We start from the raw sequence: 23822 nt of genomic DNA, 5'->3' as shown, positions 1-23822 counted from the left end.
ATAACATCATACAATTATAATCAAACATCTAATCATTAGCATTCAATCATTAAAATATAATAAATAGTAATATATTAAATAAATAAAATAATAATATTTTTAATCAACTATTGTATAAGTCTAATAGAAATTAAATATTATAACTATTATTATGTAAGATCAAAATTTTAGAAATTACATATAACATGAATAACTAGGATATGTCTTAATATAAAAATAAAATTTTAAATATGTGAACGAATAAAAGAAAATCTTAAAAGCTGTATATGACATAAATAATTACATCATGTTTCCATCAAAAAATAAAATTTTAAACACTCGAAAGAATAGAAAATTTTTTTTTTTCAAAGGAAGGCAAGATAATCTACCTCTCCTCAATAGTATATAACTCATTGTTCCTCCAATTGTTAGGCTGGGAAAGAAAGGAAAGAACCTTGGTAATAATTTTTAAAATTTTTTGTATTTATTTAATATTTATATTTATTTAATTTATTAACAAAAATAACATCATTCAATATGGAATGTTGAATATTTATTTGTTAAATTTTATTTTTTAAAAAAATAAAATAATTATGTTTAAATTAAGGTAATAATACATAGTTAAATTTATGGAAGCTTAAGAGTTTGAAATCTCATCTAGCATATTTTAAATTTCGATAGCATATTACAAAGTCCTGTGTTGGAATCTAGTTTTTATTACTTACCCTTTATAAAAAAAATAATTTATTATTTTATTAAACATAATAAATGCATGTGATTTGACATGACTCGAAACTAATATCATCCTTATGATCTTGTTCTCTTGGGTGCCTGCATGACTTGTCCAGCAATGTGTTTTATAACTTGTAGCTTTTTGGCTTTGTTCCTTTGCTTTCTTTGACGTCTTGTTCATCGTTCTTCCTTGTTCTTCTTTTCCAGTGTTAATATCTCAAATCCACTGCCAACAGATCTTCGTCAGGTATTAAGAAGGTTTTACGTAAAATTTTCATTTTATCTGACAAGATAAAGATGATTTCCATCCGACGCAATGCATGTGAAAAGCGTGCAGTATAGTTGAAGATCTTTGGAGTTATATGCTTGCAATTACACTTGGCCAATCCAAAACAGAACCAAAAGCAACGCTTTTCCTAGCTTTCATTTGTTTCTACAGATGCACGGTGGTAAACATGAGAGCAATGTGAATTGATATTGATCTGATCCATAAAAGAAGTAATGTTAAGGAAGTGTCAGAAAACCTCAGAAAAGTTTCACCTTCTGAGATCATCTTTCAGAACAGCTTAGAAGATTTTAAGCTGAAAGGAGACGTAAAGATGCATAATGAAGGAATCAACACTAACAATCCCATTGCAGCTGCTCCATTGAGCTTCCATTGCGAAATTCTCCACAAGGGAACAATGTATTGTCCAACATCTCCAGTTCGAAGGTAGATGTCTCCATGATCACTGGCCCCTTCTCATTGGCCTCACTGAAGTCCATCTCGGACATGGTGGGTTGCACTTGCATCTGAACTTTCCCTACTGCGTGTCCTACCTCACTTTGCTTTAGGGCTTCCAAGGCCTCCATGGTTCTGTCCCACATGCAATCATCCATAAAACTAGGTTGATTGAATGAAGTGGAGGATATGTTTGTTTGGTCTAAAGAAGCAAAACCATCAGTAAAATTCTGATCCTTGAAGCTCATTAATTCATGGCTGTCTTTGAACTGGAATTTGGACACAGGTGGTAGTATCTCAGGAAAGGGAAAAGTAGAAGCATGCGGGAGTGACAGCAAATGTGGATTCAAGTCGATGGACTTCTTCATTTTATCAAAGCTTTTAATGGGGGAGGTAATGGTGAAGGGCGTAGTAGAGGTGCAGTGGAGTTGAGAAAGCTCATCTGAATTGTTGCCGGTGGAGGAACGAGAAGCAGGGATTAGGTTATGGGTCATCGGATCCAAGCCTTGTGCTATCAGCTTCTTCTTTAAGCATGAGTTCCAGAAGTTCTTGACCTCATTGTCTGTCCTTCCAGGGAGATGCTTTGCTATCTGAGCCCACCTGAGTGGAGTAAGAGGTAAGATTGAGCTCCTAACAAAACCAATGAAAGAGTCAGATTTCTGGCTTTCAAGAAGCATCTGTGACATAGGGTTCACTGTACCTGTTGCCTAAGATCCTGTGCACATCAATGATAATTCTCTCTTCTTCTTCTGAGAAGGAACCCTTTTTTAGGTCAGGCTTCAAGTAATTGATCCACCGTAGCCTACAGCTCTTTCCACATCTCTGTAACCCTAAAATCCCACATGGAAATGTCACACACAGAGAGAGAGAGAGAGAGAGAGAGAGAGAGAGAGAGAGAGAGGACCTGCTTCTTTGGGGATAGTGCTCCAGCAACCATGGCCATGGGCGGTGACATACTGGATCAGCTTCTCATCTTCTTCAGGAGACCATAGGCCCCTCTTGACCTTCTGCTTGCTGCAGCAGTGGTGACCCATCACCAGGACCGTACTATCCTCGTCCAAGCACTCCCCTGTCCAATTTAAACAGGTGCTTCACTGTGCTGGCAAACTCAGTCACAAGATTAAATGAAGGTCCCTTGATGCTGCAAGGTGCATGGACCATTTCCTGGCTTGTCTTATACTCAATTCTACTACTGCTCCATGGTTGTCCTTGTTCTTTGTCATCATCCAACACATGACACTAAACAATAGCAAGTCCAAAGACGAAAGAGGGAGGAACATTCTTCAAGAAGCCAGAGAGTTTGATCAGGTATGCAGCAGGTAGGAATTCACAGTGATAAGCAACCAATCAAGAGGTGTCACTGTGCTTCCTTGACGCCTCAAAACGGCAGCAAATATGTTCGCTAGTCTTCTACGATTGATCGTATGTACCCTGCAGCATTTACTTCACTGTTTTTGCCAATAATGAAGAACCATATACCCTGTCACTCATGCATGCAAGTAAGCTTGCTTATGCTAGTATGACAGAAAGATATAAACCATCATTAAAGAAAAGATTTGGTGTTTTCTTACGGGACAATACCAAGGATTAGATGGCCAAGTAAGAAGAAAGGATTTATCACCAAACAATCCATTGGCTGTTCATCTGAGAGGCTTTTTCCAATTTAGCTGTTTCGGTAAAATAAAACGAAGAAGAAGGAAGAACAATTTGGTTATCTCATTTGAGCGCTTGCGTCTTTTCTTCACTCAAAGGTTGCTTGTTTCTTGGTGTCAACTCTGTCTCTGGTGGCTGATCGGGTGTTATCTTTTCTTTACTTCTCTTTCCATTCTCTTTCTTCTTCAGATTTCCTCTCTCTTCGTGATCTATGCTTCATGCTACTGCTTCCACCGTTCCACGAGGGCAAAAGAAATCGATTCAGCAAACTTCCTTCTCTTGATAGAAAAAGTATGCACGCGTGTCTTCATAATGGGCTGCAGTCCCATGGTCTTTCTTCCACTCCCCTCACGTCTGCGCTTCTAAACAAGCAGCTTCCTTAAAAGATGGAGAATCCAGCGAACACACCTCTGTTGACTTGTTCTTGCTGCTGACGTTGCATTGGTTGCAGAAGTCAAGGCAGATTAATCATTAAATAAATATAGTTGTCACCATTAAACATCAAGTCGTTGTAGTATAGTGGTGAGTATTCCCGCCTGTCATGCGGGTGACCCGGGTTCGATCCCCGGCAACGGCGTTTCTTTTTGTAATATAACGAATTGATATTTTTGCCAACTTAATAAGATGATGATGATGATAGAATGTTACGATTGGTTTCCCTACTGATAGGGGTAAAAATGGCGATGTGACACGCCATGACAGCAGCCCCCCGACACGCCATGACAGCAGCCCCCTGAGCGACATACTGCCCGAGGCTCGTCATACCCTGCGGCAGCTCGGCCTCCCACGCAACCCCAGTGACAAAGGTACAGTCCTGCCCTGCAGACAGCCGCGTCAGGTAACATCAAACATGCTTTTCCTCCTTCTAAACCCCCTCCACGTCGCTGACTTGGTCGTCAGAGGGGTCGGGCCTCGCTCCCGGCCCGACCTGTGTGCAGGTGCGAAGACGGTGCCGACCCATCCCAACGCTACGGCGAGGCGCTTCCCCCGACGTGACGACCCGACCGGACTACCGAGACCGGCCACCGGGAGGTCCCGAGGACAAAGTCCGAGATCCCCGACATCCGGGCCCCAAACCGAGCCGCGACGGCCCCGAGGCCACGGCTCAAACAAGTGCAGACAACATCAGATTGGCGCTAGACGGAGGGCCCCGGAATGTCAAGCGATCCTCCGACTGATCCTGACGAACTCCCCGCCGAGGGATCATTCCTAGCAGGGGCGCAGACCCTGCGTCCCTTGCGTGACCGACCGCGGGCCGACGGCTTCCCCGCGATCTCGGAACACTACTGGCGTTCACCCGATAACGCGGATCCGCTTCCGCCCGAAGGCGCTCCGAGCGTCCCTTCGCCGGTATCACCCGACGCCTTCCAGGACCTCGCTCTTCAAGTTCGAGCTCTGACGGATATGGTGCAAATCATTATCCCGCTCGTCTCCCAACCGACACCCCCACATATCACTCAGCCGCTGCGGCACCCAGAGCCGCCCGCTCGGGCCTACATAACGCTTACGCAGCCTCCCACTTCGCCTCGGCCCCGACCGACCCTACTCGGGGATCCAGTAAGGACAAACCCGAGCGATCGCCCGGAGCCCGAGGCATTATCTTCGGATTCAACGGACTCCCTGCGAGCCCAGCTACGCTTTCTTTGGCAGCGGCTCGACGAACTAGAAGAGGAACTTCACAACTCGAAGGGAGAGCTCGGGGTGGACACATACCGAGGATCTCCATTCACACCAGAGATACGAGATCACGCGGTTCCCCCGAACTTCCAGCTCCCATCTTTGGATGCATATGACGGCTCCACCGACCTAGCGGACCATGTCACCACTTTCCGTGCCCAGTTGGCACTCTTCGGAATGTCTGACGCTTTAATGTGCAGGGCGTTTCCCACGACCCTGAGGGGTCCGGCCCGCACATGGTACTGCGGCTTGAAGACCGGAACGGTCGGTTCCTTCAGCCAGCTCGCCAAGGACTTCGAGCTCCACTTCGCAGCTCATGCCCGGCCAAAGCCCTCCGCGGCATTACTCCTCGGACTTAAACAAAGAGAGGACGAGCCCCTCTCACATTTCATGGATCGCTTTGCCACGCAAATCCGGAGCTTACCGGACACTCACCCCTCTCTGTTGGTGCAGGCGTTCATGATAGGCCTACGACCTTCCAGATTCCTCTGGTCCCTCGCAGAGCAACCTCCCACTGCAGTCCCGAAGATACTCGAGCGAGCTAGCCGATACATCGCAACGGAAACCTGCGCGACCGCGAGGAGAAGGGACGACCCCCGACCGTGAGCTCCGTGAAGGAGGCAAAGCATCCGCGGTAGCTACCCGGTATAACCTTCGAGCAAGGAATCTAGCCTTTGCCTCAAGGCTCCATGTTTATCTGACCACCTCTCGGCCCACGGTTAGCTTCAGCCTAACCCCCCTCTTTTGCATTCGCACGGCTCGGTCTTAGACACCCCAAGCCCACCTCAGCGCGGCCTGCGCGTCCGAGCGGTGTCCCTCGGTCGTAGCTTGCCTACACCGAGCACCTCGGCCACTCACTGCCGAGATCTACCTCGGCGCGACCTGTCCACCTCTGTCGTGTACCTCGGCCGCATGGTGCCCGAGACCACGTCCTCGTGTCCTGCTCGCCTGCGTCGTGTTACTCGGCCGCATGGCCCTCTCGACCACACCTGCGCGGTCTGCTCGCCTACGTCGTGCTCCTCGGCAGCATGATGACCGAGACCACACCTGCGCGGCCTGCGTCGTGCTCCTCGCTCCCATCATCCCCGAGACAGACCAGCGCTGCCAGCCTGCCTGCGTCGTGCCCTTCGGCTCCATACCCCCCGAGACACGCCTGCGCGGCCAGCCCGCCTGCGCCGAACCCACCTCAGCGCGGCCTGCCCGCCTGAGCAGCGCCCGCTCGGTCGTAGCCTGCCTGCGCCGAGCACCTCGGCCATATTCGCTGCTGAGTCTATCTCAGGGCGGCTTACCCACCAGGGTCTCGCCCCTCGGTCGCATCCCGCTTGCGCCGAACCCACCTCAGCGCGGCCTGCCCGCCTGAGCGACGTCCGCTCGGTCGTAGCCTACCTGCGCCGAGCACCTCCAACACACGTGGCCTGTCCGCCTCCGTCGTGTTCCTCGGCGGCATGGTGCCGGAGACCACGTCCTCGCGTCCTGCCCGCCTGCGTCGTGCTACTCGGCCGCATGGCCCTCGCGACCACGCCTGCGCGGTCTGCTCGCCTGCATCGTGCTCCTCGGCAGCATGATGACCGAGACCACACCTGCGCGGCCTGCCCGCCTGTGTCGTGCTCCTCGCTTCCATCATCCCCGAGACACACCTGCGCGACCAGCCCGCCTGCGTCGTGCTCCTTGGCTCCATGTTCCCGAGACAGACCAGCGCCGCCAGTACGCCTGCGTCGTGCCCCTTGGCTCTTCGGCTTTACGCCACCCGGGATACGCCTGCGCGGCCAGCCCGCCTGCGTTGTGCTCCTCGGCCCTCGGCTTTACGCCACCTGGGATCACGCCTGCGCGGCCAACCCACCCGCGTCGTGCTCCTCGGCTCTTCGGCTTTACGCCACCCGGGCACGCCTGCGCAGCCAGCCCGCCTGCGTTGTGCTCCTCGGCCCTCGACTTTACGCCACCCGGGACCACGCCTGCGCGGCCAGCCTGCCTGCGTTGTGTTCCTCGGCTCTTCGGCTTTACGCCACCCGAGACACACCTGCGCGGTCAGCCCGCCTGCGTCGTGCCCCTCGGCCCTCGGCTTTACGCCATCCGAGACCACACATGCGCGGCCAGCCCACCTGCGTCATGCTCCTCGACCCTCGGCTTTACGCCATCCGAGACCACACCTGCGCGGCCAGCCCGCCTGCGTTGTGCTCCTCGGCCCTCGGCTTTACGCCATCCGAGACCACACCTGCACGGCCAGCCCGCCTGCGTCGTGCTCCTCGGCTCTTCGGCTTTACGCCACCCGGGACACGCCTGCGCGGCCAGCCCGCTTGCGTCGTGCCCCTCGGCCCTCGGCTTTACGCCATCCGAGACCACACCTGCGCGGCCAGCCCGCCTGCGTTGTGCTCCTCGGCCCTCGGCTTTACGCCATCCGAGACCACACCTGCGCGGCCAGCCCGCCTGCGTTGTGCTCCTCGGCCCTCGGCTTTACGCCACCCGAGACAACACCTGCGCGGCGAGCCCGCCTGCATTGTGCTCCTCGGCCCTCATCGACTCCATGACCCCCAAGCCCAACTCTGCTCGGCCTGCCCGATTGAGTCGAGTCCCTCGGCCGCATGCTACCTGGGACCACGCGTTGCCCGAGACCACACCTGCGCGGCCTGCCCGCCTACGCTGTGCTCCTCGGTCGCACGCTGTCCGAGATCCCGATCTCTGCTCGGCTTCCTGACTGAGTTGCGCACCTCGGCCCCATGTTGCACGAGACGCATCCGCGCGGCTAGCTTGCCTGCGTCATACGCCTCGGATCCGTATGACCAGCCCACCTGAAGTAAGAAGCCATGCATTGGACCCCCTGCATGCAAGAACCGACGCATAGCTCCTTTCGGGGGGGGCATATGATAGGGGTAAAAATGGCGATGTGACACGCCATGACAGCAGCCCCCTGAGCGACACACTGCCCGAGGCTCACCATACCCTGCGGCAGCTCGGCCTCCCACGCAACCCCAGTGGCAATGTCAGACGCCACCGAAGGTACAGTCCTGCCCTGCAGACAGCCGCGTTAGGTAACATCACACACCCAACACACGGAGGCTTTTCCTCCTCCTAAACCCCCTCCACGTCGCTGACTTGGTCGTCGGAGGGGTCGGGCCTGGCTCCCGGCTCGACCTGTGTGCAGGTGCGAAGACGGTGCCGACCCATCTCGACGCTGCGGCGAGGTGCTTCCCCCGACGTGACGACCCGACCGGACTGCCGAGACCGGCCACCGGGAGGTCCCGAGGACAAAGTCCGAGATCCCCGACATCCGGGCCCCGAACCGAGCCGCGACGGCCCCGAGGCCACGGCTCAAACAGGTGCAGACCGCATCAACTACTATAACATCATTTAATCTTTTAAGAACATTCAGATCAAGAGTCCATTGCAACATAAATCCTGAGAACTTAGAAATCAAGTAAACACCAACATTACGGTATTGCATACGCTGCAATTCCCACTATTATCTTCATTATTACGACGCTCGACAAACTGCACTACCGAAACAGAGAAACTGCTCGATCCACATAGTCATGCAGAAATCACGGCCTCAGTGTTGGGCGACTTCAGCAAGTGACACGAACTCGGAGACATGCTGGAGGAGCCCGTCGGTGCGGACTTCGCAGTAATCGAAGTTGTCGTGGCGAGAGACGACGCATGCAGAGACTGGCTCACATCACTCCACGGCGTGTAGTACATGGGCACCGGCATCTTGGGGGGAAGCTCCGGCAGTGGAGTCTCGAGATTGAGCGCGTTGATGGCCTGTCGGATCGATGGCCGCACGTTGTAATCCGGATGAGCACACCATAACCCTACCACCATCAAGCACTCCATCTGCGTCTCGTCGAAGTCGCCGTTGAGCCTCGGGTCTGCTGCTTCCAGGATCGTTCTTCGTCCGTAGAGCTCCCACACCCATTCCACCAGTATTTCCTTGCCCGGGTCCTTCTCCTTGAGTTCCACTGGCCTTCGACCGCATGCGATCTCCAACGCGACGATGCCGAAGCTGTAAACGTCCGACTCCTTGCTGGGTTTGCCGGTGTAGAAGCATTCGGGGGCGATGTAGACTCTCGTGCCGGCCAAGTCCGTCGTATGCAAGTTGCGATCGTGGTCGACGAGCCGGGCGAGCCCGAAATCTCCCAGCTTGGCGTTGAACGCGGAGTCCACCATGATGTTGCTGGGCTTGACGTCGCGGTGCATCACGCACTGCTCCCACTCCTCGTGAAGATAGAGCAGAGCAGAGGCGAGGCCCAGCGCTATCTTGTGCCGCGCCGGCCACCCCAGACCTGTTGCGGGGCGGTACAGATAGGAATCGAGGCTTCCGTTGGGCATGAACTCGTAGACGAGCAAGAATTCTCCGCGGTCATGGCACCAGCCCACCAGCTGCACCAGGTTCCGGTGCCTCAGCCGGCTTATGATCTTGACCTCGGAGACATACTCCTTCCTTCCCTGTCGCGACTCACGAGAGACCCTCTTAATTGCCACATCAAGCTTCAGATCTTTCAAGTGACCTCTGTAGACCGACCCGAATCCTCCCTCCCCTAGCTTACCCTCGTCGGAGAAGTTCCTCGTTGCACGGGCCAGCTCTTTGTACGCGAACCTCTTTGGCCCTCTGTTTCCCATGAAATCATCATCCGTGGTTTGATCGAAATCCATGTCCTCGTCACCATCTGCTGCATTCCTGCCGCGAGACTTCCTCCTCCTCCTCCACAGAACGAACAACAGCAAGCCCGGCATGACCATCAGAGCCCCTGCTCCGATCACCAAACCGACTATGAGCCCCGTCTTGCTCTTACTTTTCGCTGCATCCGATGCTGTCGGAGCCTTCGGCGGCGGAATGCTTCTTGGTTGCAGACTCGAGCTGAAAGACCACGACAGAACGGCATGCGTCTCGGTCACCAGACCAGTGGCCGCCGAGAAGCCTACTGTAACGTTTGCCGGTAGGTGATCCCGCAGATCGATGACGGTGTGGAGGACGGAATCACCAGCGAAAACAGGGTTGTCGGCATAAGTGAGGAAGACGCTCAGATTACGAGTGATGGCGTCGTAGCTCACCCATGCATTCGCCAGCATCCCAGTCTTGAGACTGCCGTTCCAGCTCGCAACCTTCTGTGAGATGATCGAGTTGACATCGATCCCAACGTGGTGGTCGTCCACATCCCAGTCGTTTTGGTAGGTGTCGAACTCGACCGCCACCGTCGGGACAGTAGAATTCAAGGAGCCTCTTTCGAAGATGCCGAGAGGGCCACCGGAGGAATCGGGGAGGAGGGGAGAAGGATACGGCGCCATGAAGAACGCGAGGCCATCGCCGGACGATGAAGTTTTCGAAGAGTTACGGATGATGAAGGAAAAATGGGTGGTGAAATCGGACATCGCCTTGGTGCGGGCATCCCACAGGAGCAGCGGCTCTCGGTACACCGCTCTTCCCACTTTGCTGAAGATGGTGTCGTTGGTGAGCTGAATGCCATCGGTGCTGTTCCAGGTTGCATTGCCCTGCAGCTCGATTCCGGAGCGACTCGCGGGATCAAGAAAAGAGAGATTGAAGGAGAGGCAGGTTGCCGAAGGGACAACGATCCACAAGCAAAAGAGAGCAGACAACATGCTGCTGGATCGATGAACCACCATGGCTAGCTGTTAGAGCTAGCCCCAGGATATTTACCAAAGGATAATTTTGGCAACACAACAAGATAATAAAGCGGAAAGAATAAAGCGACAAGAACAAACAAAACACCAGAACACCAGATATACGTGGTTCGGTCAATTGACTTTGACCTACATCCACGGAAGAAAGAGGAGCAAATTACTACTATAAAAGAGGGACACTTACAAATGCCTTAGGAAATGTTCCTAGGCCATAAAACACCTTCAGCTTCCTAAACAAGAAGACTTCAAACCATAAGCAGGTTTTCTTGTGATGCCTGCTGTACTTCTTGTGGTGTCTGTGGTACTTCTCGTGGTGTGTCTAACATCAAAGCTCAGGCCCTTATTTATAGTTCCAAGACGAGACAACAAGTCTGATTTTCCCGATGTGGGACTATGGGACTTGTCAAACTAACAAATCTCCACCTTGGCATGTCCCAACAAAACTTGCTCCACCTTCTTCACAAAAGCCCCAACGGGCAATCACCAACAATGAACACCAACCAAGTCCAAGCACTGCTTGAACTTGTAAACCGGAAGAGGCTTCGTAAACATATCAGCTGGATTGTCCTTCGTATGAATTTTCTGAACAAGGACTTTCCCCTCAGCAATCAACCACTTAGCGGAATTATCACAAGAAACTGCATCTGAATAGGAAGTAGACTCACCAACTTCACTTGTTTCTTCTGCAACAGACAAAGCATATGCAACCAAATTTGCATACCTTTGTGGTGGTCGAATATTTCTCATATGACGTATATGCCATAATTTGGTGATGTCAGAATCAGACAATGATGATGACGAAACTGCAACTGAACCTGTGACAGTAGTTCCCTGCAGAATATACAAGCTACCAGACCTACAAGCTTTCATAACAATAAGAGCACTTCTAGAAACTTTCATAACTCCACCTTCAGCTGTGTATTTACACCCAAGGGCCTCTAGGGTGCCTAAAGAGATGAGATTCTTTTTCAAATCAGGAACATGTCTAACATTAGTGAGCGTCCTCACAATACCATCATGCATTTTAATTCGGATTGTTCCTCTACCAACAACATCACATGCGGCATTATTGGCCATCAAAACAATTCCACCATTACAAGATTCATATGTGGAAAACAAATCCCTATTGGGACACATGTGATAAGAACAACCTGAATCTAAAATCCATTCATTTTTAGACTTTGTCCTGTCATCAATAGCAAAGAAAATATTTCCAAAATTCTCATCAGATGCTACACTAGCTTCAGCGGATTTAATAGTTTTCTCAACAAATTTTTCCTTTTGCTTTAATTTATTTTTCAATTTAAAGCAATCAGATTTAATGTGCCCCATTTTATGACAATATCTGCATTCCAAATTTCTATGTCTGGATTTAGATCTAGATTTAGATCTACTACTGTCAAATTCTCTTTTATCCATTCTCCCCCTAACAACCAGACCCTCAGCCTGATTCTCTCTACTTTCCCCAGTGATATTCTTGTCTATCTGCTCCTTAGATTTCAGTGCAGATTTAATTTCTTGATACGAAACTGTTTCTTTTCCATAAATCAAAGTATCACGGAAATGCTTAAAAGATTGGGGAAGAGAACACAAGAGCAACAAAGCCTTATCCTCATCATCAATTTTTGCATCTATATTCTCTAAATCCATAACCAAAGAATCAAACTTATCAAGATGCGAGAGTATAGATGTACCTTCAACCATCCGAAGCATATACAGACTCTGCTTCAAGTAGAGACGATTCTCCACTGTCCTCTTCATGTACAAGGCTTTAAGTTTGTCCCACATGCTCTTAGCCGTAGTCTCCGTAGCTACCTCCCGTAAAACCTCATCAGAGAGATTTAGAATGATGCTGGATCGGGCCTTCTTATCCATACCCGCAAGATCTTCTTTTGACGTACCATCTGGAATGTTCTCAGCACCCTGAAGTGCCAAATCAACTCCGTCTTGAACCAGAATGGCCTCCATCTTGAGTTGCCACATGCCGAAGTTGACATTTCTATCGAATTTCTCGACAACGATCTTTGATATTGTCATTATTGCCAAAAGATCCCAGAACCAGGCTCTGATACCAGTTTGTTAGAGCTAGCCCCAGGATATTTACCAAAGGATAATTTTGGCAACACAACAAGATAATAAAGCGGAAAGAATAAAGCGACAAGAACAAACAAAACACCAGAACACCAGATATACGTGGTTCGGTCAATTGACTTTGACCTACATCCACGGAAGAAAGAGGAGCAAATTACTACTATAAAAGAGGGACACTTACAAATGCCTTAGGAAATGTTCCTAGGCCATAAAACACCTTCAGCTTCCTAAACAAGAAGACTTCAAACCATAAGCAGGTTTTCTTGTGATGCCTGCTGTACTTCTTGTGGTGTCTGTGGTAATTCTCGTGGTGTGTCTAACATCAAAGCTCAGGCCCTTATTTATAGTTCCAAGACGAGACAACAAGTCTGATTTTCCCGATGTGGGACTATGGGACTTGCCAAACTAACACTAGCTACCACAAGGACCAACACAGATCAGATGGCTGCTGCTGCTGCTGCTACCACCACGAGATCTGCAGGGGGGCTGATTGCCGAGAAGGCTGCTAAATCTTGCTCTACAACAACCCCCGAAGTGTTGACTGAAACTAGTCGTCAACGCTTTGCGCATGGGGAGACATCATGTTAATGACACTGTCACAATTATTACGGACAAGACATGAGCGGCTGCCATTGCAGGTTCGATCAAACCCTCGGAAACACGACATTGAAGTCGTCAAAGGGAATAAACGCGGATCATATTAACCTAAATTTCACAAAAATGATCTGTTGTATGTTTTCTTCCTTCAAAAAAAGTCATCTGTTGCATGACAAGTAGCATATCTTTTAACCTTCCCACCAGGAAAATTAGAGTGATGCTGCATCTATGGGCGCTTGCCATAAAGTCATCACTGATTCTCCTGTTAGTTGGGTTCTGCATAGACTGGAGAGGGCGAGAGACACAGAATAATTGACGAGCAGGAAACAACAAAGAAACTTCTTCAAAGACTAAAACAAGTGTCTTCTGCTGAACAGGACCTGGACAATTCTTCCGGTAGAAGGATGCAAATTAATGGCCGAGGAAAAATCCTTTGACATATGAGGTGGGAAATTTATGGAATGTAGACGCGTCTTTTCATCCTTGTCATTTGCAGGGAAAAAAACATAGAAATCGACATCAATTTGAAGGGACATTTGCAGGGAACTGGTCCAAATGACTAGACTGTCGAGTCACCCTGGCCAGGTCAACAAAATAAAAGCTTCATTCATGCGGCTTAGGGTGGTCGATGGCCTTATAATCCGAAAAGAAGTGATTGAAATCAGCGATATATTCAAGCTAACATCTAATATAAAATAATAAAAATATCAAATAATAATAAATAAAATAATTATGTGTTAAGTTATTCGTGTGCACTTATGACTAGCAATATATATAGTGATATCCATGGATCTGGATAATAGGTATCGGATCGTAATAAAATCACGATAATGAGATCGATTCATCCTTAAAAACAGACTATAAATAATTCCAATCATAAGTTACTCGAGAAGTACATTGAGATAACCGGACAGATAAGTGTACTATATACTCATCCATATGATGGAGGTGGCTGGTCTCATATCTGCTCGTGTTGGGACACTAAAGATATAGTGCAAGTGCTCATTAGAGAATAATTTCACTAATTGATCCGTTCACGAAATGCTCGATGATTCATGATGCCTTATGTTAGAACCTTTGCGAATTCTAAGCTTGGGGTTGATCTCTTTAGGGGATAGACTTATTAAAAGAGAATGAATACATGACTATTTATAATGCTTCTAAACTCCAACTGGACTCTTACTCAAGACTCATACTCAATTAGGATTTCTACTCAAGACTCCTACTTCTAACCAACTCCTAATGCTTCTCTAAGAAGCAACCTCCAAACTAATCCTATCCTTAGCTGGCATCTTCATGATCTTTAATAGAGGTCAACTAGGTTGATTTTACATGAATGTCCCTTTCAATGAAACTCAATTATGACTCTCCTAGCTAGAGTCTGAACAATTTATTATCAGATAATAATTCTATCATCCTAGTGGTGTATCTGGTTCTTAGGCTTAAGAAACTAAATATGTCTTATATGAGTACTCCACTCTTTGATACTGAACTTATAGGTTTGGAAGTTGTAGATCTAACATAACCGATCATCGGGAGTAACAACTAACCTTACGAGGGCTATTAAGTGTCAATAGATAATCAACCACTCTCAGTATTATAAGAGAAATATCTCATGTATCCTTGCTCAAATAAATTCTTGGCCAAGGTCATTCGGATTGAGAGATAAAAAAGTTCTCTGTGAGAATCTGATTAGAGCGAGACTCGAGGAGAAACTATATGGGTCTGATAGTACCATGCCCAATATATGGTCTCTAGAATATTAGATGGATGATGGACTATAAGTACATGATAACTGAGGATAAATAGGTTCAAAGGATTGGATTTCCCTGTGTTATCTGGGGACTACAACGTAGTCGCCTAATACGTCCGCAATCGATGAGTCGAGTGAATTAGTATGAAGATAATAATTAATTGAGTTAGAAATAATTTTAACATGTATGACTCACGGCCAGCTCGATATTGGGCCTAGAAGGTCACACACATATGATAAGTATTGCGACAAGTAGAGGTTCGAATATGAGATATCCGCCGAAGCCCCTATCTTATTGGATATCTATTGAGCCCCTGAATTATTATATCTTATAGATGAGATCCAATAAGAGCTAATAAGATATTATTGGGTAGAGACTCACTAATCTTAAATGTTTGGATAATTTGATAGAGATCCAATACCTAATAGGGGAAGATCTATTGGGGTTAAGTTGATAAGGGGCCTCTATAAATAGGAGGGAACCAAAGGGCCATAGATTGGGTTCTTTTTGGAGGCCACCTCTTATTATCCTCTCTCCCTCTCTGCCTTAACTTGCAGCCTCTATTTGGGACTTGTGGACAGTAAAAGAAGGGGCTGCCCCTTCTTGATTGCATGGTACGCGTTGCGAGGAGGATTGTGTAGCGATTTGAGGAACGTCTTCGCAACACCTGTCGTGTAGATTACCGCTAAAGAGGAGGATAGTTGACCTCATTTGTCCTCTCCCACAGATCTGCATGAATTCAAGGATATATGATCTCCCTATGTATATAGTAATCAAGGATAGATAAGTCTAAATATTTGGATTCTCTTGTATTATCTGGGGACTATGGCATAATGGCCTAGTATGTTCGCAATTGATGAGTCAAGTGAATTATTATGAAAATAATAATCCAATCAGCCAGAAAAAGTTCTGACAGGTATGACTCATGGTCAGCTCGATATTGGGCCTAAAGGGTCATACATATATTGTAGGTGTTGCGACAAGTAAATGTTCGGATATAAGATGTCCGCTAGAGCTCTTATCTTATTGGATATCCAATGAGTCCATGAATTATTGGATCCTATGGATGAGATCCAATAAGAGCCAATGAGAGATTATTAGATAGAGATCCACTAATCTAAGAGGCTTGGGTAGTTGGAAGAAGATCTAGTACCTAATAGGGCAAAGGCCATAGGCTAAGTATTCTTGGCTGCCACCTCCTATTTCTTTTCCTTTCTCCTCCTCAACTAATAGGTGTGAAGATTTGGGTAGCGATTCGAGAAGTGTCTTCGCAGCCTCTACCGTATGGATCACTACTACAAAGGAAGGCACTTGACCTCATTTATCCTCTCCCATAGATCTGTATAATTTTAGGGATATATGATCTCCCTAGGTAACACAACTATCTCACACGTGATTTTTAGTTTGCTGGGTTTTTATGCACCAATTTTCATACGATGACGTATACCTTTTGGAAAATCTGAGATTCTTATTTTCTATTTTTCCACTATGTATGTGATGTCACCCCTATATTTTTCTACAGTGGTATCAGAGCCAGGTTGTTCGTGCAAAGGAATAGTTTTGAACTACGTGTATTGTGTTTTAGAAAAGCTTTTGACATCAAAATCATTGACGTAGAAGCAAGAAAGAGCAACAATTGTTTCTGCCCTTGGCTGTCATCTGCGTGCAAGCAGGCGGCATAGCGCCCGCAGGTAGGTCGCCTGCGTTCAGGCACTATGCAAGCGACGTAGCACAACAACTATGCAAGTGCAGCAACTATTGCTGCACGTAGTTGTAGACGCAAGCTCAGTAACTGTTATTGCGCACAGACATTGTGCAAGCAGCGTTGCCCCTTGTGGGCAAAACTCCTGTGGGCAAACTGACCACAACATTGATCGTAACCTACAGTAGCACCCGCCCGTCTACACACCACCCGTAGGTGAGCTGACCATGGGCAAAGGTGACACCCTCACCCCATGTAGATGCCACCATCGGCGGGGTGGTGGCGGTCACAATGCAGTGGCAGGTGAAGGTAGTAGAGATTTCTAGATAAAAGATAGTTTTGCCCCCTCATAATTTTAAATTTTCATGGTCTATCCTTTACGTACAAATTACCTAAATACCCATCATAATTCATAAAATTCCCTACATGTCTCAAATTTTAGAAAAATATTAGTTAATTAAAAATTTTAATTAACTATTATTATTTCTCTAGTAGTCCTATATGATATGTACATGTGATGTATGATGTGGACGGATAATCATAGACCGTGTGATGTGATGTATATGTGTGATGTGATTATGATCATTATTATTATAGGGGACTGCAAGCCTCTAATTTTTTTCTCGTTTATTATTGTGCTTACGTGCTTATGATTAAGTTGTAATTACATAAGGAGGCATAGTGGGAGCATGAAGGCGATAGTATGATCCATGAGGCTGAGACGAACAATTGCCACGTATAGAGATGTGTCGAGATGCCGACGGAACTAGCGATGACGAGATGGATGATCACAAGACATGAAGATACATCGCTACACACATAGATCCTGATGTAAGTGATCAGGCCTGCTAGCTCCCGCCTGATCATATTAGGATGTGGTCTATGATCATCTAGTGCGATTACTTGTATACTTACTAGATATGTACATATTTTTGCATGCAATGTAGATATATATTAAATATATATATGTGTGACACATCATAGGAGACCAAATAAAAATCTCGACACAAGCCGAGGTCGGGAGGGAGATTTCCCGACACAAGCTTAAGTTAGTATCGAGTGAAGTAAAAGGGAGTTAAATGCTTGAAGTCCTCCTCTGGCATTGGTTAGGAAGTTGGCTTTTATACATACGAAGAGGGGCCTGCCATACATGGTCCATTAATGGTTGCCGACTTTTGGGACGATTAGTTTATACCTTACGGACGAGCCCCGAGCAACTTGTTGCTAGTCATAAGTGCCCAGCAAGCCAATCACGTGAGTGATGGCACGTGTGACTTGATACAGAATCTTTTTGCTTATTATATTTTGGCGTATATCACTTTATAACTATTGCATAAATGCATATATATTGTGATGTCCTTGGATTTGTGCAATGGGAATCGGATCGTGATGAGATCACGATAATGAGATCGATTCACCTTTAAACACATATCCTAAATAATCCCGGTCATAGGTTACTCGAGAGGGACATCGTGATAACTGGATAGACTGGTGTGCTGTATACCCGTCCATATGATGGATGCAGATGGTCTCATAGCTGCTCGTGTAGGGACACTAGGGATACAGTACAGGTGCTCATTGGAGAATGAGTTCACTGATTGATCCGCTTACGGAATGCTGGATGGTTGATGATGCCTTATTGTCAGACAACGATTCCGTAGTCCTAGTGGTGTATCTGGTTCTTAGACTTGAGACACCAAGGATGTCCTGTATGAGTGCTCCACTCTTTGATACCAGACTTATAGGTTTGGCTGTTCCCAGATCTAGTACAGCTGGTCATTGGGAGTGGTAGTCGACCTTACGAGGGCTATTGAGTGTCGATAGAGGATCATCCACTCTCGGTATCATGAGAGGAATATCCCATGTGTTCTTGCTCAGACAAATCCCTGGCCAGGGTCATTCGGGTTGAGAGAGAAAGAGTTCTCCGGGAGAATCCGATTAGAGCGAGACTCGAGTAGAAACCGTATGGGTCTGACAGCACCATGCTCGATATACGGTCTCTGGGATATTAGATGGATGAGGGACTATAGGTACATGGTAACTGAGGACAGACAGGTCCAATGGATTGGATTCCCCTGTATCGTCTGGGGACTACGGCGTAGTGGCCTAGCACTTCCGTAGTCGATGAGTCGAGTGAATTATTACAGAGATAATAATTCACTGAGTTAGAAGGAGTTCTGACAGGTATGACTCACGGCCAGCTCGATATTGGGCCTAGAGGGTCACACACATATGGTAGGCATTGCGATGAGTAGAGGTTCGGATATGAGATATCCGACGGAGCCCTTGTCTTATTGGATGCAGATCCAATACCCACTAGGGAAAGGACCCATTAGGGTTTTGACACGGGATCTCTATAAATAGGAGGGATTCACAGCCTCATAGGCTAGAGTTTTTGCTTGCCCTTCCTATTCTCCACTCCCTCTCCACCTCAGAGTAGGCCTGGAGTTTTGAGGAGCGTCGTCGCAACGCTGCTGTGTGGATCACCGCTAGAGAGGAGGACGCTTGACCTCCTTCACCCTCTCCTAAGGATCTGTAAGGAAACAGGGATATACGATCTCCCTAGGTAACACAATCTCTATACGCAGTTTTGTGTTTTTGCGGATTTTGCGCACCAATCTTCGCACGACGATGAACATCTTTTTGGGAATCGGGGATTTTTGTTTTCTTGTTCTTCCGCTGCGCATATGATGTCGCCCCCATTGATTTCCCAACAGTGGTATCAGAGCCAGGTTGTTCGTGCGAATGATTGGTTTTGAACTGCGTGTGTTGTGTTTAGGAAGAATTTTGACGTCAAAATCGTTGACGCAAAAGCGAGGAAGGGCAGCAACAGTTGCTGCCCTCGATCTGCATGCCTGCAGCCACCTGCAGCGGCAGCCGCAGCCACAGCCAGGCAGCACAGCGCCGGCGCATGCGTAAGCGCTGTGCCTGCAGCAGCCGACCGGCGGTCTGCTTGCAGCAGGTTTGCGGCCGGCGGGGCTGGCAGCCCGCGGGTAGAGGCGCCTGCAGCCGCTGAGCCCGCGGGCAGAGGCGCCGCGGGGCAGCAGCGAGGGCTAAGGCACCGCAGGGCAGCGGCGCCTGTGGCCGCTGCTCCCACTGGCAAAAACCCTGCAGGGGCGGTCGCCAGCAAGGCAGCACCGCCTGCGGGCGCTGCCTCGCGGGCAGAACCGCCCGCGGGGGCGCCCACCTGCAGCGGCAGCGCCCCCAGCGGGCGTGCCGCCTGCAGGCGAGGGCAGTGCCCTCGCCCCGCCGCACAGGCCGCCGCCGGCAGGGTGGCGGCGGCGGCAGCAGCAAAAAGGGCAAGGGTATTAGGGTTTTCTGGGCAAAAGACAGTTTTGCCCCTCGAAATTTGAGAAATTCCAGTTTCTGTCTTTTGTCCAAATTACGAAAATACCCTTAGGAATTGAGAAATTCCCTATATATCCCTGATTTCAGAAAATATTAATTAATTAAAAGGTTTAGTTGATTATTATTTTTATTATTATCTAGTAGTCCTACATGATGATGATTATTTATACATGTGATGTATGATGTGTGGACGGATGATCATGGACCGTGTGATGTGTGTACTTGTGATTATTATTATTGAGGTCTGCGAACCTCCATTATATTTCTCGTTTATTGTCGGGCCTGCGTGCCTATGATTAAGTTGTAATCACATGAGGAGGCGCAGCGGGAGCGTGGATGCCATAGCGGGACCCACGAGACGGACGATCGTGATGCATGGAGATGCATCAAGATGTCGACGGAACCGACGAGGACGAGATGGACGATCACAAGGCATGGAGATGCACCGTTGCACACATAGATCTTGATGTGAGTGATTAGGCCTACTGGCTCGGGCCTAATCATATTAGGTTGTGGTCCATGATCATCCGGTGTGATTGCTTATACACATACTAGATATGTATATATATTTGCATGCGATGTAGATATATATTAAATATGCATATGTGTGACATGTCATATTAGGAGACCAAATCATAGAAACATCTCTCGATAATATTAAGTCGGTAAACGTGAGGCAATTAGATTGACCCACGTGGCCTTCCATCGTTATGAGTAGGAACCGAATCCCGGTGTAGGTTGAGTTGGTCGAGTCCCTCGAGACTCACCTATATCGCGATTCGCTATCTTGCTTACGACATAGAGATGTCACCGGTGACCTGAGGGCATGATATGCTTGGTCGAGTCCCTCGAGGGTATATCATCAAATCAGACTCATCTTGTAACGAAGGTGTTGACTTAACCGAGCATCATGGTTGGTCGAGTCCCTCGAGGCCATGGTGATTCGGAGGCCGAACAGGACGGGAATCACAAGGAGTTGTGATCGGCAAGAGTTGTCTACCTTTTAGGCTTAGTGTGATTGGTCGAGTCCCTCGAGGTTACACTAAGACGCTGATTGGATCCTGATCCCCACTAGAAGTCTGCCGGAGACTTCCGTTTCACGTGCTGAGGGTGTCGCGTGACTCGTTAGTAAAATAGTGGGAGCATATTAAGATAGAAGTCCATATCTTGATAGTTTATTTCTTGCAAAATCTGCATGTTATTCATTTTTTGCTACATCTTTATTTTCAGAAAATGTCGCTTTCAAATCCCTTACGTGGCATACTTGATGTCAACCGCCTCACTGGTCCAAATTATACGGATTGGCTCCGTAACTTGAGAATTGTTCTCACAGCGGAGAAAATCGTGTACGTCCTTGATACAGTGATGCCTACGCCCGAAGAAGGGGCAAGCGAGGATGAGATCGCTCGCTACGTGAAGTACATTGATGACTCCACTCTTGCTCAGTGCTATATGTTGGGCTCTATGACTTCAGAGTTACAGAGACAACATGAAAAGATGGATGCCAGATCCATTCTCCTACATGTCCGTAAATTGTTTGAGGAACAGGGAAGGACACAACGATATGAGATATCCAAGAGCCTTTTTCCGCGCTAGGATGACTGAGGGGACACCGGTTCAGAACCATGTCCTAAAGATGATTGAGTGGATAGAGAAACTCACAGGTCTAGGAATGGTCCTAGAGGATAACTTGTGTGTGGACATTGTGCTTTAGTCCCTACCAGATTCCTTTTCACAGTTCATAATGAATTTTAATATGAACAAGCTTGAGGTGACTCTCCCAGAGCTCCTCAATATGTTGAGGGAGGTAGAGAGTACTATTAAGAAAGAGAAGCCAGTTCTCTACACTGGTGAGACCAGAAAGAAAAGGAAAGCAGAAAGGTCCCTTAAGAAGGGAAAGGGCAAGGGCAAACAAGGTAAAGCAAAGGTTGCTAAGAAAGACCCAACAAAGGACAAAGGCCAGTGCTTCCACTGTGGTAAAGATGGGCACTAGAAGAGAAACTGCAAAGAGTACCTTGCAGAAAGGGCGAAACAAAAGCTTGATGAAGCTTCAGGTACATTCATGATCAGTCTCCATTTGTCAGACTCTTATGATAACACATGGGTATTAGATACCGGTAGTGCTTATCATATATACAATTCGTTGCAGGTTCTGGCAAGGCCTAGGAGACTAGAGAGAGGCGAGATGGACCTCAAGATGGGTAATGGAGCAAAAGTTGCTGTATTAGCTGTTGGCGAGGTCGCCTTACATCTGCCTAGTGGAGCTTTTATTGCATTAGATGCATGTTATTTTGTTCCTTCTATTATCAAAAACATTATCTCCATTTCATGTTTAACAGTTAGTGGATATAAATTTGTTTTTGAGAACAATGGTTGTTCAATATTATTAGATGATAAGATCATCACGAAAGGAACATTGCATAATGGTTTATGTTAGACACCACTCCACATATCATGAATATAAATGTGTCCAAAAGGAAACGAGATGAGTTGAACAGTGCATACCTGTGGCATTGTAGGCTAGGTCACATCCATGAAAGAAGGATTCAAAAGTTGCTAAATGATGGATATCTAGATCCATTCGACTATGTGTTATATGCAACTTGTGAGCCTTGCATTCATGGAAAACTGACCAACTCTCCATTTAGTGGAACTGGAGAGAGAGCCACTGAGTTGTTGGAACTCATACATAGTGATGTATGTGGACCCATGTCAACTCATGCCATTGGAGGTTACTCCTACTTCATTACATTTACTGATGATTTCTCAAGGTATGGATATGTGTACTTAATGAAGTACAAGTCCGAGGCTTTTGAGAAATTCAGAGAGTATAAGAATGAGGTGGAGAACCAGACTGGAAAGAGTATCAAAACTCTTCGATCAGATCGAGGAGGTGAATACTTAAGTACAGAGTTTACTCAGTTCCTCAAGGACCATGGGATATTATCCCAATGGACACCTCCTTATACACCTCAGCTCAATGGTGTCTCTGAAGGGAGGAATCGTACGCTATTAGATATGGTACGGTCCATGATTAGTTTCGCTGACCTACCCATCTTATTCTAGGCATATGCTCTAGAGACCACAGCTTACCTTCTGAACAGAGTTCCAGCTAAGTCGGTAGTGTCTACACCATATGAGATATGGAAAGGGAAGAAGCCTGATCTTAAGGTTGTTAAGATTTGGGGCTGCTCTGCCCATGTTAAAAGACACAACCCCGATAAGTTAGAATCAAGGACAGGGCGATGTAAATTTGTGGGATACCCCAAGGAAACTTGTGGGTATTACTTCTATCATCTCGAGGACCAAAAGGTCTTTGTAGCTAAGAGATCAGTGTTCCTTGAGAAGGAACACATTCTTGACGGAGACAGTGGGAGAATGATAGAATTGAGCGAGGTTGGAGAACCAAGCTCAAGCACCACTCTACAGCTCGAGTCTGTTCAGGTACCTAATACACAAGTATCAACTTTACGCAGGTCTGATAGAGTATCCCATCCTCCTGAGAGATATGTGGGACATATTAGAGCAGAGGATGTAGAGGATATTGATCCTTAGACCTACGAGGAGGCTATTATGAGTATAGACTCTGGGAAGTGGAAAGAAGCCATGAATTCTGAGATGGATTCTATGTACTCCAATAAGGTTTGGAACCTAGTTGATGCACCCGAAGGTATTGTACCCATCGGTTGCAAATGGATCTTTAAGAAAAAGATCGGAGTAGATGGAAAGGTAGAGACCTATAAAGCAAGGCTAGTGGCTAAGGGGTATCGTCAAAGGCAAGGTGTTGACTACGACAAAACCTTCTCACCCATAGCAATGCTAAAATCCATCAGAATTCTATTGGCTATTACAGCACACTATGATTATGAGATCTGGCAGATGGATGTGAAAACCGCATTCCTCAATGGGAACCTCGAGGAGGAGGTGTATATGA

At 47.4% G+C, this 23822-nt stretch overlaps 2 protein-coding genes and 1 non-coding gene across 4 annotated transcripts; 1 reads left to right on the top strand and 2 right to left on the bottom strand.

Moving 5' to 3' along the window:
• Positions 1-1173: 1173 nt before the first annotated feature.
• LOC103993944 (transcription factor MYB46) lies at positions 1174-2562 on the bottom strand. 2 transcript variants are annotated; one of them, XM_018830218.2, is made up of 3 exons: positions 2337-2562; positions 2133-2262; positions 1174-2062 (listed from the first exon to the last, which is right to left on the bottom strand). In XM_018830218.2, the coding sequence occupies exons 1-3, from the start codon at positions 2464-2466 to the stop codon at positions 1333-1335; spliced, it is 990 nt and encodes a 329-aa protein (XP_018685763.2). In that variant the 5' UTR covers positions 2467-2562; the 3' UTR covers positions 1174-1332. The 2 variants fall into 2 exon arrangements, with proteins under 2 accessions (XP_018685763.2, XP_009412460.2); XM_009414185.3 differs by having other exon boundaries at positions 1174-2032.
• Positions 2563-3590: 1028 nt separating this feature from the next.
• On the top strand, positions 3591-3662 carry TRNAD-GUC (transfer RNA aspartic acid (anticodon GUC)). The gene has a single exon. It is a non-coding gene; the product is annotated as a tRNA-Asp (tRNA).
• A 4487-nt stretch (positions 3663-8149) lies between these two features.
• On the bottom strand, positions 8150-10378 carry LOC135680629 (L-type lectin-domain containing receptor kinase IX.1-like). The gene has a single exon (XM_065194691.1). It carries the CDS (start codon positions 10376-10378, stop codon positions 8288-8290), a length of 2091 nt encoding a protein of 696 aa, XP_065050763.1. The 3' UTR covers positions 8150-8287.
• Between the last annotated feature and the right edge of the window lie 13444 nt (positions 10379-23822).

The sequence above is a fragment of the Musa acuminata genome, chromosome BXJ1-8, assembly GCF_036884655.1.
Source record: "Musa acuminata AAA Group cultivar baxijiao chromosome BXJ1-8, Cavendish_Baxijiao_AAA, whole genome shotgun sequence".
Taxonomy (NCBI): domain Eukaryota; kingdom Viridiplantae; phylum Streptophyta; class Magnoliopsida; order Zingiberales; family Musaceae; genus Musa; species Musa acuminata.
This window is presented reverse-complemented; position numbering and strand designations above follow the sequence as displayed.

Excerpts from the sequence above, each read along its gene's own strand:
- LOC103993944 (XM_018830218.2), bottom strand. The coding sequence starts at position 2,466 with ATGGGTCACCACTGCTGCAGCAAGCAGAAGGTCAAGAGGGGCCTATGG. Across the intron at positions 2,263-2,336 it reads CACTATCCCCAAAGAAGCAG|GGTTACAGAGATGTGGAAAG; the intron begins GTCCTCTCTCTC and ends GTGGGATTTTAG. Across the intron at positions 2,063-2,132 it reads CACAGGATCTTAGGCAACAG|GAGCTCAATCTTACCTCTTA; the intron begins GTACAGTGAACC and ends TGGTTTTGTTAG.
- LOC135680629 (XM_065194691.1), bottom strand. The coding sequence starts at position 10,378 with ATGGTGGTTCATCGATCCAGCAGCATGTTGTCTGCTCTCTTTTGCTTG.